At 36.4% G+C, this 14,348-nt stretch overlaps 3 protein-coding genes across 4 annotated transcripts; 2 read left to right on the top strand and 1 right to left on the bottom strand.

The window, feature by feature from the left end:
• Positions 235 to 2,333, bottom strand: LOC18600193 (pentatricopeptide repeat-containing protein At3g18970). The gene has a single exon (XM_007030511.2). The coding sequence runs from the start codon at positions 2,310 to 2,312 to the stop codon at positions 666 to 668; it is 1,647 nt and encodes a 548-aa protein (XP_007030573.2). The 5' UTR covers positions 2,313 to 2,333; the 3' UTR covers positions 235 to 665.
• On the top strand, positions 2,688 to 6,390 carry LOC18600192 (sec-independent protein translocase protein TATA, chloroplastic). Its single transcript, XM_007030510.2, has 2 exons — positions 2,688 to 3,184; positions 6,115 to 6,390. Exons 1-2 carry the CDS (start codon positions 2,852 to 2,854, stop codon positions 6,241 to 6,243), a joined length of 462 nt encoding a protein of 153 aa, XP_007030572.2. The 5' UTR covers positions 2,688 to 2,851; the 3' UTR covers positions 6,244 to 6,390.
• LOC18600191 (transcription factor UNE12) lies at positions 8,242 to 14,039 on the top strand. Of its 2 annotated transcripts, XM_007030509.2 has the most exons (7): positions 8,242 to 9,194; positions 9,822 to 9,932; positions 11,096 to 11,215; positions 11,543 to 11,608; positions 12,026 to 12,091; positions 12,771 to 12,848; positions 13,261 to 14,039. In XM_007030509.2, the coding sequence occupies exons 1-7, from the start codon at positions 8,826 to 8,828 to the stop codon at positions 13,486 to 13,488; spliced, it is 1,038 nt and encodes a 345-aa protein (XP_007030571.1). In that variant the 5' UTR covers positions 8,242 to 8,825; the 3' UTR covers positions 13,489 to 14,039. The 2 variants fall into 2 exon arrangements, with proteins under 2 accessions (XP_007030571.1, XP_017977373.1); XM_018121884.1 differs by lacking the exon at positions 9,822 to 9,932.

Genomic DNA, 14,348 nt, shown 5'->3' with positions numbered 1-14,348 from the left:
TGGCTTAAATAATTTCATATCCAAATACAAATTTTCCAGGAAAGCGAGGTGGAAGAAGGGATAAGAAGATTCTGTTCTCCCAAAGGATTGAAAGAATTAGGTGCGAACATGACATGTTGAACAGGATCAAATGGTGAATCAATTACTTGAGGCCACTAGCCGAGGCCCCCCTCCCTCTTTTAATACTAATTGCCAGTGATCCTTTTATTTGTTACAAGGGAGAGACACAACAAGAAAGAAAAAGATCATGCTAATTTTTTAGTATTACCTTTTGACTAACATTCTGCGAAAACTTAGGCAAACTATTCAGCCTAATTCACACACCATACTGCTGCTGCAGGAGAAAACATTTCCATCTTCCTTGCCTGTTCTAAATTCTATCATCTTTTAACATAATACATGCTGTTCCCTTTTGGTGGCTCATTCTTTTTTTTTTTTGGCCCAGTCTTTCAGTGGCTCTTTATGTGCATGAAAAATCAGCTTGAGAATCCTTTTTGAAAATGTATGAACATTGAATTCTTTCTCCAGTTAGTCTCTCCAGTATAACTTCTTCTTTATTTCTTTCATTGCCTCGTTTTCCTCTCTCAATTTGCTCATTGCACTCAGAGAAAAACCATGTTGCAACTTCTCTTTCCATATCCAATAATTGAGTCCTACTTCCACACCTACAACCTGTCAAGGTGATTGCTGATGGTTTGTATGGAACTACCACCAGGTTCGGTTTCTACCCTCTTTAACTTCATTTTCTTTCTTACCATCTCCACTTGCTGCCACCTTCCAGCCGAAGCATAAACATTTGATAACGCTACATAGTCCTCACTGGTCGTAGCCATATCTACATAAGAATTTGGAGGCTTAAGTCGGAGCAGAATCTTCCCCACTTTCTCAGCCATTACAACATCTCCATGAACATTGCACGCACTTAATAAACTCCTCCACAATATGGCATCAGGTTTCACTGGCATCTCTATGATAAAATCATACGCTTCATTTAGATGTCCTGCCCTGCCTAAAAGATCAACAATGCAGCCATAATGTTGTATCTGAGGCTTGAGACAAAACCTGCTTCCCATACTGTGAAATAAATGAAGTCCCTGTTCAACAAGCCCTGCATGACAACAAGCTGAAAACAAGCTAGTGAAAGTCACAGGATTTGGTTTAACACCAGAACCCTCCATTGCATCCAAAAGCTCCAAAGCTTCCTCCCCTCTCCCATGAACAGCTAACCCAGTTCCCATGGCAGTCCAAGTCAAAACATTTTTCACTCTCATTAGCCTAAAAACGCATAAAGCACTATTAATGCACCCACATTTAGCATACATGTCAACAAAACCAGTTCCAATAAAAACATCATTTTCAGGCCGAAAAAATGTCTTCTCTATAAAACCATGAATACAAGCACCACTATAAAGCTCTCCCAATTGAGAACAAGCTGAAAGAACACATACCATGGTAGTATCAGTAGGTTTCACCCCAGAAACATCATTTAACATGTCTCTAAACAGCACCAAAGCTTCCCTACAACATTCCTTAGCTCTCTCCTTTTGTGAACAATAGCCTTTGATTATGGCATTCCATGTAACACTACTTCTCTCAGTCATTTCATCAAACACTCTTCTTGCTGACAAAATATCCTTATTTTTTGCATAGAAATGAATCAATGTAGTCTCTACCAAAAGGTTTGACATAACACCAAATTTCAAAGCTTTTACATGAATTTGTCTCCCTAACCATAGTGTTGATAATGAATGTGATCTAGCACAAGCTCCAAGCACAAAAATAAAAGTAAAATCATCAAAAACTAAATGCCCTTTGGAAACCCAGTTGGCAAAAGTAATGATTGAGACTTTGGGTTGGCTGCATCTTAGCAAAGTGTTGAAAAGGAACAAACTTTGGGTGTCAAACTGTTTGTTTACCAACTGGGCATATTTGGTATTTTGTGGAGAGGGTGAAAAGCAGTAGTTTTCAATTAGTTTGGCCAAAAAGGAGGGTTCTTTGAGGCCATTGATGATTAACTGAGCATGGATTTGTTTTATATGATGTGAGGGTATTGGGCTTTTGAGATTTAAGAGAGGCAGGCAGCTGAATCTTGGGAGCGAGTGCATGTCCCCATAAGAGTTAATTGTTGAGTGTAAGTTCTTTTTGGAGGATTTAGAGGTATAGAGCATAAAATGTTCAGTCTTGATGCCTTTACTTGAAAGTGGGTACAGCTTCTTATGCAAAAAAGGCAGCTTTGTTCTTTGGCATGGACATACGACCAAAATAAACTGATTTTTCTCCTCCAACATGTAGCAATTGTCAAATTTGTACATACATTTCCAAACACTGTAAAAAGTTTGCTTTTTCCTCTTTACATTTTCTTTGGCTAATACTATCAAAAGATTTATGTGTAAAATGCCAAGTTAAAAGTCAAATCTTCTTTGGTTAAATATCTCATGGACTCCATAGGATCCCTAATCATACACACCCTCCCAAGGTTACAGACCCCATTAATAACATCTTCTAAGTACCCTTACAAAGAAGTTTCTTTCTAAATCAAAAATAAGAAAAATGTGAGTATTTATTTTATGAAGAAAAATGAATTTACTGTCTAGCCACCACCTACCACATGTATACCTTAAATATCTGTTTCTGTGTGTATTTAAACAGATACAGTCAAAACTCAGAAAAGGACAAAACTTGATATCCGCCAGGCTCCAAGTCCCCAACCTTACCCTTTCTGTTTATCTTTTCATCTTGGAAGTGGAACTCTCCTGCCCAAAACCCTTACGCACACATATAAAACTCTCTCACTTGAAAGAAGATCCAGAAACCCTTTCAACTCAAAGATCTTGACAGACTTAGGAAAACCATGGAGATCACTTCCATAACTCTCTCTCTCTCAAGACCCCTACCACCTTCACTTCCCTTTTCTTCAGCTCACTCTAATTTTATGACCTGCAGTAACAGCATTTCTTTGTTGAACAAAACCAAATCTCAAAACAAATCTGTTTTTGTCGTTGGTCAACCAAGAAGGGGAACAAGAGCTGAACCTGCCAAAAGGGGTCTTACTTGCAATGCTTTGTTTGGTCTTGGTGTGCCTGAACTTGTTGTTATTGCTGGAGTGGCTGCTCTTGTTTTTGGACCAAAGAAGTTGCCTGAAGTTGGGAGGAGTATTGGGAAAACTGTCAAGAGCTTCCAACAGGTTTGTTGATTGCCTTATCTGGGTTTTGCTTGATAGTACGAAAACTGAAGGAAAATGATCCAGAGTTTGAATCTTGCTATTCAAAAATGTTTCTTTTGTTATTTGGTTGTTGTAAAATGGAAGCTTTGATGTTGTTGCTGAGAGATCTTAGGAGAACAATGAAAAGGAAACAAATTTTGACTTTTGTTGTGCTTTTTGATTAAGTGACCAATTTAAATTTGAACCAACTAGATTACTTTGTTGTGCTGAATTGATTGGGGTTCCATTGGAAAGAAAATTGAGCTAAGAGAGGATAGATTTACTTGTGGTATTTCTTTTGTGAACTGTTAAATTTAATTTTCAAATTTCTGATTGTATCTTAAATGTCCTATTTTTTGGGAAGTTACTAGATTAAAGGTATTGTCTTGATGCATTTTATTCCTAGTTATCTGCCATTTCTTGAATTGTTGCTAAAGACAGCTCAACAGGCTTTGTTTCTGATTGAAGGGGCAAGCAAATAACTAAATATACATTACACACTAATATTTTAATAAACTGAAAGTTAGTACAATCTTGTTTACTTCAAAGCTCTAGACCAATAGCAATATTCTTGACATTAGTTTTAGTTCTTGGCAGATAGATTCATTTATTGTAATTGCCCCAATAACATTCGGGAACTATTGACCTTGTATACTAAGAGTTTTCTAGAAATTTTATATTTCTTTTCCTAACATGTTTAAGAGAAGAATGCAATGGTATTACCTTTGAATGGGTTGTCCATGGTCCACACATTGTGTTTAGGGAACTTTATCCAAATAAGAAGCATGGTATAGTAGATATTAGTTAAACTGCATTGCACTTGTTATGGGAAATAGGATTGGTGGGTTAGTTTTTATCGCATTTCATGGATTATAACTGGAGTAGTTCCTTTGCTTTTAAAACCTAGGATTGACTTCAGCCAAACTTGGGTGGTCACTAGTTTTAATACTTATCAGTCCCAAATACTGTGTCACCTCCCCTCTGATGTGCTGTCATCTCTTCGACTTGAAGTGTTGCATGCAAGTTGCCACCAGAAGTTCCTAGCATAGTAGGTCTGCACATTATCGGTTAATTCTTTATTTCAAACCCACAGGAATCATAAAGCAAGAATGAAATCAACTTGTTGTACTAAAACAAGCAACAAAACAAAAATAGAATAATTCTTGTGTTTTCCAAACAATGAAGGGAAACCAATTGGAAAATAAAATCTCAATCTGAGTTTCATTTTTTATGACCTATTAAAACAACCTGCCACTATGTTGACCTTATATCAGCGTAAAACTCAATTCCTTTGTACAACCCCTTTGAGTAACATGTAAAGAGTTAAGAATCAAGTGAAATCTTTTTTTTTTTTTTTTTGGGGGGGGGTGGTGTGGGGAGCAGTTTGAGATTGGAGATATAGGATACCTGGAGCTGCTGTAATTGATTATTGGAGTCATCTTGAACTTTGTTTTCTTAAGGGTTTTCAGATGTAATGTAAAACCGATCATGGGCTACCAAAACAATTTCTTCTTAGCTGTTCAGAAAACAAAATGTAAAATTAGGATAATTTTACCAAGGATAAAAAAATAATAATGACATGTTACTTTATTATGTTGGAAGCTTGACAATGTATTAACCTTGAAGCTTTACACTTTAAGTTGGCTGAATGCTGACAATCAACATTTCCCTGGTCAGTGGACAGCAGAAATGATGATCCATGCTAAGATATGATCTTCTCTTGAGATGCGAGTTTTTAAGTCCTAGAAAAACATATCCATCAATCTTATTTAGACAGAAATTATCTAGTTTTCCCAGAAGGATTATGCTCACTGGTTCTTGTTACTGAACTTTTTATTCTTTTAGTAAAACTATATTCTTTTGATAGAATTATTTGAATGCCATTCTCAAACTTCATTGTACCTGTCTTTTTGTATCCCAATTGCTAATGAATATATTCTTAGTTTGGTCAAACTAATCCTAGAAGCTTTTGTTGTTATCATCTTAATTTCAAATGTGTCATGCCTCCTTTACTTCGAATTGCTAAAGGATATTTTTGTTTGTTTGGTCAAGTTAAGTTGAGTAGAATCTCTTTGTACCGTGCCTGTTTTAGTCCAAGTTTCTAGATTTAGTGGGCAAAATATGAAGAAACACGTAACTAGATGACTGGAAATTGGAATTAAGTCTGGCTTTCTTTACTTTCTTTCCAATTTCGAGGAGGTTCTTTTGATTTGTTCAGTGAAAAGGAATGCCATTTTGATGTCCAGTAATTGATGTGAGTTAGAGATTAGTGATACTGGGTGTCGTGATTTCCTGAGAAGCATTTCCTTTTAAACTGATATTCAAGGCCATTTTATATGGCTCATGTTGAGCATTATGGTTCATTAATAACATTCTGATTGCTCATGCTGAGTATGGTGTCTCCTTGTTAGTGACTTGACTTAATCTTTCATGTAGAGTTCATGAATTACCCTTGATATAGCCCTTTTAGATGGCATTCTTTTTGTTGTGTTCCATGATCATTTTTTGGTATAGTTTGCTCTTTAAGCTTTTGTTTGGGAAACAAAAGGGGAAGGGAAGGAGAGGGAATGGAGGGGGAGGAGGAAAGAGGGAAGGAGAGGGTAGTGTTCCCCCTGTTTGGATTTCTTAAAAATAAAGAGGGAAAGACGAAGAATTAAGCACTGGAAAGGGAAGGAAAAGGTGACTTATCCTTGGCCTATAGATAATTTGTTAAACATGTGTATGAGACATTAGTTCACTTGTCTATACATTCAGTTTCCAATTAGCTCACACATAAGCTGCGTTAACAATTACCGTAAGATTTTTTCTTATATGTTGCCTCACTGTTTCCAAGTAATGTTTCTTAGATGCAGCCTTGCTGACATTCTTCATGGTTGATAAGATTATATTTGATATCCCACAACATTTTGCAGGCTGCTAAGGAGTTCGAATCTGAGATCAAAAAGGGTCCTGAGTCTCCAACAGAGCCATCTGAGGAGAATCCGACGGCAGTTATCGAAGAGAATAAACAAGATGTTGAGGTCTCCAAGGAGAGTGTATGAGATTGTAAAACCATCATCTAGTTGGTACAATTTCTTAATTCATATCTGTTGTATCGATGAGCTTAGAACAAATAATTTTGAACCTAGATAAATTATGTTAGCAGTTTTTTTTCAATGGTAAGACCATCACTTGATACATTGTTTCCAGTGCATGTTTGAGAAATTATGGTTTTAGTATCCATTGACCAAACTGACAAGTTCGAGTGCTCCGGATTTTTATCCTGCACGAGAGCTATAGCTCAGATGGTTGAGATGTCGGAAGTCGGGTCAAGATCATAGATTCGAGTTGTAATGCTATGTTCTTGTGTCACAGTAACCCTTCAAAGAAAGTAAGCAGGATGCTTCAATCTCACATCGCATAGGTAGGGAAATCCTGTAAAGCCTATAAACGTGGGAGTTGCAGTGTGGTACTTGCATTGCATTAGGCTTAAAAAGAAAAAAAAAAGAAAATCTCCAAGTATCTGTTCTGGCTGAAGGATGGACTGAGAAAAAGCTGCTTTTGTGCTTATTTTATATTGTCTCCAGAGCAAGAATCATAGCTGCTATTATTGATTAATGATCTGTAGTTTCAGCCTGAGCCCACTTCCCCATTCTTTCCCCTTGGTGGGTTAGTCTGAGCCCACTCAAATTGACTTTCTTCTTCTCTTCCTCTAAATTATTCACTGGTGGGCCAAGAATCATTGTTTCTTCTTGAGATGGACCCCATCCTTAGCACAGGCCATTTTCTTTAATTTTCTTGATTAGGTTGGTAATCACGTGTTAAGAAAACTGATTAAGATCCAAAGAAAGGGATTAAGGTTTGATTAGACAAAAAAACAAATTGGAAGCATTACTGGTTAATTAATCACTCTGATCTAGACCTAAGTGGCCCACTCATTTGATCACTGAAATGGAGAGTACCATCTATTGGACATGATGGAATCTCATATACACCACATAAAAAAAATTTGCAATCCTCCAATTTTTAGCTTAAGAGAAAGGGATGGGGGCAGAAAGTAGGTGAGGGATTAAAAAAGTAAATAAATAAATAAAAATTAATAACAACAATTAAATTAATAGCAAATTTGTGATATATAAATGCCTTTCTTCTAATTTTGTAATGTATAGATAACACACGCTTTAAAAGGTATTTGTATGATTTGGATTCTAATGTGTCACATAGCACAAATTATATAGAAAAGACAATAATAAATAAATAAATAAATAGAGAATAAAAGGAAAGAAAGCAAATAGTATAAGATAAACATATTGCTCCAATTTGTCTCTTGATGATGAAAAGATCCACTTAGATTATTGTTAAATTTTAATTAATTCTTAAATATTAAACTTTGTTCTCAATCTACATAAATTTGATATAAAATAGGATTTTTTTTATTTTTAAAATAAGTATTGTTGTTAATCACATACCTAAATCAATGTTAAACTAGTTTTTTTTTGTAATTAATTTACCATATACCATACACTTGATAATTTTAGATACGACATTTTAGTATTATATAAAAATAATATAAAATTAAATGAGTTTAGGTTTAAGATTATCGCGTTTTATGTATTAGTTTTATCTATACATTTAAGATATGACAATTATGTGATTTAAACAAGTTAAAACCCGTTTAAGATTTTTCTAACTCATTTAGTTAATTAAATTATCATACAAATCCATATAAGCGTTTTATGAACATTTTTAATACAATTCAAACAAATCAATAATATTATGCCTACTTAAACTAACTATTAATAGTGTTACGTCATATAAAATTTAATTTAATTTTTATAATACATGTATTAGTCGTGTTGTATAATATGTTTAATAAATATGTTAATGTACGTGGTTAGATTTTGATTAATTAAATTAATTACGTCGTATATGATGAATTAGAAGATTGAATATATTAGTATATTATTATATAGAATAGAAAATGGCCTTCATCAATTCTTCAATCCTTTGATTGTTTCCGCACGCTCTTCCATGCGAGTTGGCTTTAGTTCCCGACTCTTTTATTTTCTTTTCCTTTCCAAAAGGAAAGCTTTCCCATTACACTCTCTCTCTCTGTCTGGCTTTAAAGCCATAGCTCACAACACAAACCAAAGCTACTCTCTCACAAAACACAAAGTAAGACTCAAAGGCCAAAACAAGACTAGGAAGAAACACTCTTTCCAGTTTCAGTTTCTCTTCTCAAAACCCTCTCTCCTTCTATCTCTCTCACAACTTCCCCTTTAAACCATAAAGAAAACAGTAGAGACCAACACTAAGAAAAAGGCAGTGAATTGAAAATTCTTCTTGGAATCCGCAATTCTCTTTCCGGGTTATCGGGCTCCGGATCTGCCACCCATTTCACCAACACCCTTCACCTTTCTTGGTTACCCCGTTAAAACCCCATAACTTTCTATAAACCCACCAAGAAAAAAAAGAAAGAAAAAAAAAAGAGAGAAAGAACCAAGTTTTTAGAATCTCTTCCCACTGCCAAAAACATTGAAAAACACTTCTTCTATATACAGTAAAACTCAACGACAAAGTCTTTTATATATATATATATATATATACAAGTGACAGAGGGCAGTTGCTTTGTTAGTGATAAGACATGGCAGGTAATCAACAGGAAGGGTTAGGTGATGATTTCTTTGAGCAGATCCTGGCAGTGCCACCAGGCTACGGTGGTGGTGCTGGTGGTGGAGGTGCTAGTGAAGTTGGTGGTGCCACGTTGCCTATGGTGTTACAGTTAGGGTCAAGTGGCGGTCCAGCTGGTGGCAGTGGTGGTGACGGTGGTGGTGGAGGGTTTAGAGGGATGGGAATTGGTGTCGGTATGGGAATGATGCCTCTGGGTTTGAATTTGGAACATGGATTCTTACGACATGAAGATGGAGTTGTAGTTGACAGCAACAACAATAACAGCAACAATAATAACAATAATGCTTCTTGTTCAGCTGCTTCTGCTGTTTCTGGAATCAGTGTATGACATTCAATATCTATCTCTTTCTTTCCATCTGTGCCTATTTTTGTTTGTTTTCAGTATCTTCCCTTTACTTTTTGAAGTTGGGTATGGGAAAATTGCTGCATAATTTGTTTTGTCCTGGAGTAATGAATTATTTCAGGATTGGCAGTTTTGGGTTGTCCTTTTTCTATTATTTTTAGTTCCTTTTTTCTTTCTCAGTTGTATGAAGAATAAATACAAAAAATGATTTCTTTCTCTTTCTTTTGAGTCTGAGAACAAACAGTCTACTCTGGGGTATGGACATGTAATAATGGTAGAATCTTAGCAAAATTTTCTTTTTTTCAAAGATTTGTAAATGATAGGATAGGATATTAGGTACAAAGGCTATTATTTTAAAACGGATTCTGAATTTTTCAGCTGCTTTCATGCTCTGGAAATTCAAACCTAAATCTGTGCACCTAACTTTTTTTTCTCTTTCAAGGTCAGCTTTTTCCCATTGGGAAATTCTCCCAACTTTCTTTGGACTTACACCTTTCAAATTTGAACAAAAGTTTCTGCATAAAGGTTTTATATGCTTAAAATGAAGAAAGTTAGAAGAGTAATTCAGTCATTGGTGTGTCTTTGTAACTTTGCTCATGGTGGCAGGAGAGAGATTCCATGCATATGACAAGCTTGTTTCCACCCTTTGGACAAATGCAAACTCAGCAAATCCGTCCTTCACCTCCCCCTCCTCAGCCTCCTCCCCAGCTTCACCAGGTGAACTTAACTTTTTTGGACGAAAATGCCCTTGATATTTGGCTTAAAATGGTCCAACTAGGGGCCTGTGGCATTGCTTTCTCTTTTTGTTCTCTTTTTCTTTTAGGGTGTACTGTAAAATCTGACCTTTTTGTACGGTTCATCATGATTAAGGTCAGGGGTATATTTGATATTTGGGAAAAATCTAGGGTTTTTTTTTTTTACTATTCGGTGCTCTGCACGCTCTTTTGAGGGAGAGTGGGGGTGAAAGGAAAAGTAAATTACTGACAACAGAGAATGTGCCGTGCACGTGTGACTTACTCCACACGTGCGTGGAACTCTGCAATTATCATCTCATCTGGGTTTCAAAGGTAGGGCGTGAGTGGTCCTTTTCAGCATTTGTGGTGATAATCTTGGTCAAGAAATAGCTTTCCACGCTCTTTCAGTGTTTGATAACAAGCGCGTGTCAACAATCGCATCAAAAAACGTTGACTTTGAGTTTCCAGTTTAATTAAAGAAAGGGCCCAGGTCAAATGTTTGACTTATGCGGATGACTGCATTGTTTTGGTTAAGCCATTTGGATATCTTTGTGTCAATTTTTAATTTGCAGATTTTTGGCATGATTTTGGGGAATAAAATTTCTTAGTTTGCTGATTTCCCATTGGCGTGGAAACTTTTCTTGTTTGACTTCGAGCTCTAGAAAGTCGGTGATTAAGTTCATAAGAAATTATAGAAGTACCCTTGGTTAGATTTGCGTTAGTTTCGAGTCTTAATCAGTTTTAGGAAGCTCGATGATGAAATTTAATCTCGAGAATCCTGAATGAAAGTGTATGGAGTAATTTAATCATCGAATCCATTCACCGAGTCATGTTTCCAACATTGAGATTTGAGAACTATTAGTTCATATGCTCTTTTGTGCTTAATGCTTACCTGAATCCAGCTCTTCAGATGATCTTAAACTTATATGATATTTTGAACTAGGCAAGTGAGCCATCTGTACAGAATGGTTAAAAGTCTACTCCTTTATGAACATTAATACTGACCAAAACTTTAGCCTTTGAAGCTGTTTTTTTTCCCCTTTTCCACACGCTGTCGTAGTTGCAAATTTCTTGCTTTTAGTATGCATCTCCATCATGTTTGCTAATGGTCCCTAACACCACACAATCCATTACATCCTGATGCAGCAATTTCATAGCCAGCCAACATCAGGTCCAGTTGCTGCTGCACCGCACCCACCTGCCATCCGTCCAAGGGTGCGAGCAAGACGAGGACAGGCAACGGATCCGCACAGTATTGCTGAGCGGGTAAACTTGATTTTCTATTTCATAAAACCTATAATTATGTTACATGGGGCTTCTGTCAAGTCAGAGTTCTTTTATGAGGTGCTGCTTAGTTCCTTTTCGTTGAAGATGCTTGCTATGATCTTTCTTTGACATCCTTTTTTTTTATATATATATTTTCTTAATAATGAAGCTTGGTATCTTTTTCTTTTTGGATGAAATAAATCTTGGTAATCTGTTCATTCTTTTGTTTAATTAGTCTTTATCTTCTAGTTATTTGTATATGTTCCTTCTTTACTTACAAGCTTTTGCACCTGGGCCCCCTCCCTCCACATCCTTCTGTCAATGCAGTTACGCAGAGAAAGAATCGCAGAAAGAATGAAAGCTTTGCAGGAGTTGGTTCCTAGCTGCAACAAGGTTTGGACATGCTCGGCATAATTTATAAATGATTTATGTCTACTTGTTTGCTGCTCTTATTTCATTCTTCTTCCTGGTATGTAAAAAAGTAAAATAAACCGACTTATTCTGTCCTACTGGTTGCTGTTTTTCTGCTTTAGAGTGGAATTTTTTATTGCTCTATCTTATTGACCAAAGCCAAAGGCTAGAGCTTCTAGTTGTTTAGTATTTGGAAGTGTTCTGTTATCTTAAGACTTCTCCCTTGCCCCAAGTTTTGTTACGTCTGCTTCTACATGGCGAGATGAATATCATGAAAACTTTTCCATTTTCAATGAAATCCATGGAGTTCGTGCTACTGTTCAATTTTGAAATGATGGGGGAATCTGTTTGTGGCATCTAAGATCCGTATTTGCTGATGCATTGCTAAATCTTCTGCAGACGGATAGGGCAGCCATGCTTGACGAAATTGTAGATTATGTGAAGTTTCTAAGGCTTCAAGTCAAGGTATTAACAATCAAAATCTCGATTTCAATCTTGATGTGACTAAGATTCATTGTTCTTCAAATGGTTGTTGTTAAATAGTCTTTCTCAGTAAGTTAAGAAAGGAATCATTTTAAAGATACTTCAGTTGCAAATATCTTCTGAGATTTCATTTTTAAGCATTCCATTCTCTCCATGTACTTTAAGAACACTTAACTGAATTCATCACTGCTATTGAAGAACTCATCATTGCTGCTTTTGCAATAGAATTTTCTTTAAGCCTAAGAATTTTAAAAAATAAAAACAAAAAGGAAGAAAAAAAGCCCTCATCATCACTATCTAAAAGTTCCTAACTAATTTGAATTAGTTGTTCCGATAATGTCTTTCCAAAGTCTTTAGCAAGTCCTTTATCTCAGGTAGGGCCCTCCTGCTGAATCCTATACACATCTATGAAGACCTTAAGGCATTCCTTTATGTGTAGTAGTTACAATGTCATACTGAATTGACTCTTGTCTGGTGTCGGAATCTCAAAGCTGAAAATAAGTCATTATCGAATAGTAAAGAATGTGAACTGCATTACTGTTACTTGGAATAGTAAATAATGTGAAACTGGATTCTACTGTTTCTGCTTTTGTCCCACAGCAAATTTCTGTTATCAATTATATTCACAAAATGCCATTAATTTCGTTCAATGTTTGAACAGGTCCTGAGCATGAGCAGACTCGGTGCAGCAGGTGCCGTGGCTCAGCTTGTAGCTGATGTGCCACTATCATCTGTCGAGGTAGTGCATATGGAAGAATCATGATTCTGAAATTTTCCTTTCATTTTGTGAACCTATAAAAAAAAGAGAAATCATGCTATGAAAACATGCAGAATGTAGTATTGAGCATGCAAATTTCCATGATTAGGAACCAAACTATTGAGTATGCATGAAACCATAAGAACTAAGTGAAAACTTGTATGTACAGCTATCTCTGTTGTTGTCATAATCCCTTGTCACTTCGTAGTTTGCAAATGTAAATTCTCTTCGGGTCCCATACGTTGCGCTTGTATACTAGGATATACATGTACATTCGACAGGTCATTTTCGGCAAATCTATTAACTGGATCAAGTAGTTGGCTGTCTTTTTCAGATGTACCGTGTTTTCTAAGTTTTGTTTTCCTTGATTTACTTTTTATCTTTCTGTGAATAGGGAGATGGCATAGAAGGTGGAACCCAGCCTGCCTGGGAGAAATGGTCAAATGATGGAACTGAACAGCAAGTGGCTAAGCTGATGGAAGAAGACATTGGAGCTGCCATGCAGTTTCTTCAGTCCAAGGCACTTTGCATCATGCCCATATCACTGGCCTCCGCGATCTTCCGCACACACCAACCGGACGCACCAACGATAGTGAAACCCGAATCAAGCACCCCTTCATAGAGCAAAACAACAGCATGATGCAACCGCGTGTGCATGCCCGTAAAAATGACTCCTTACCGTGCATTTTGGGGTCCCAAATCCTGTAATAGTCCTGTCCTGTACTCACACGCGATGGCTATTTCGTGCTTTGGTCCAATCTTTGGAACACTCATTGGCAACATCAATCAAGTCAGTGCAACCTTTTCCATCCTTCTTTTTTCCAGTTTTGTTCCAAAAGCAAAGAAAAAAAAAGGAGTGTTTTCCATGCCTATCTTGAAAAAAAAACTTGGAAAGGCATCTTGATGTTACACTCCATGGTGTAGTCAAGGGAAAAAAAAAACTTTTCAAAGGTTTCATTGATGTTTTCCTCTTCTAATATCCATAGCTGGGTGAGTGGAGGATGACCCAAAAAAAAAAAAATACTGAGTGGTGGGAACTCGCTTTCTTTCTTTTTGTCTCTGGGATAGTGGGAAGTGGGACCATTGAAAAGGGATGGATAGGTATGTGTATGATGCATTTGCAGAAAAATTTTAATTCAAGTTGAAATTTGATAATGGACTGCTTTGTGGGAACTTTCTGGTTATTCATAAAGAAGTTTGCTAAACACTGTGTCTAAGGTTGAGCTTGTTGTTTCTACAAAAGTGAGGTGAGCCCCCTTTTTGAAATTTTGCTGAATGGGATGAGTTATTGGAGAGAGAAAGGAGGCAGAGAAGCTGTATGTTTTTTTTTTTTTTTGTAATGTATACATCTACTACCAAAAAGGGGAGGGGGAGGGGGTAAAGGATGTGACACTTTTCTTCTTATCTGGAATAGTACAAAAAGAATTTAATCTGGTGGTGAATGATGATCACTCTGGAGAATTCAACCTAAATTCCAAAGTG

This window comes from Theobroma cacao, chromosome 5, assembly GCF_000208745.1.
Source record: "Theobroma cacao cultivar B97-61/B2 chromosome 5, Criollo_cocoa_genome_V2, whole genome shotgun sequence".
In the NCBI taxonomy this organism is placed as follows: domain Eukaryota; kingdom Viridiplantae; phylum Streptophyta; class Magnoliopsida; order Malvales; family Malvaceae; genus Theobroma; species Theobroma cacao.
Note: the sequence above shows the minus strand (reverse complement) of the source record. Positions and strands in the feature narration are given on the sequence as shown.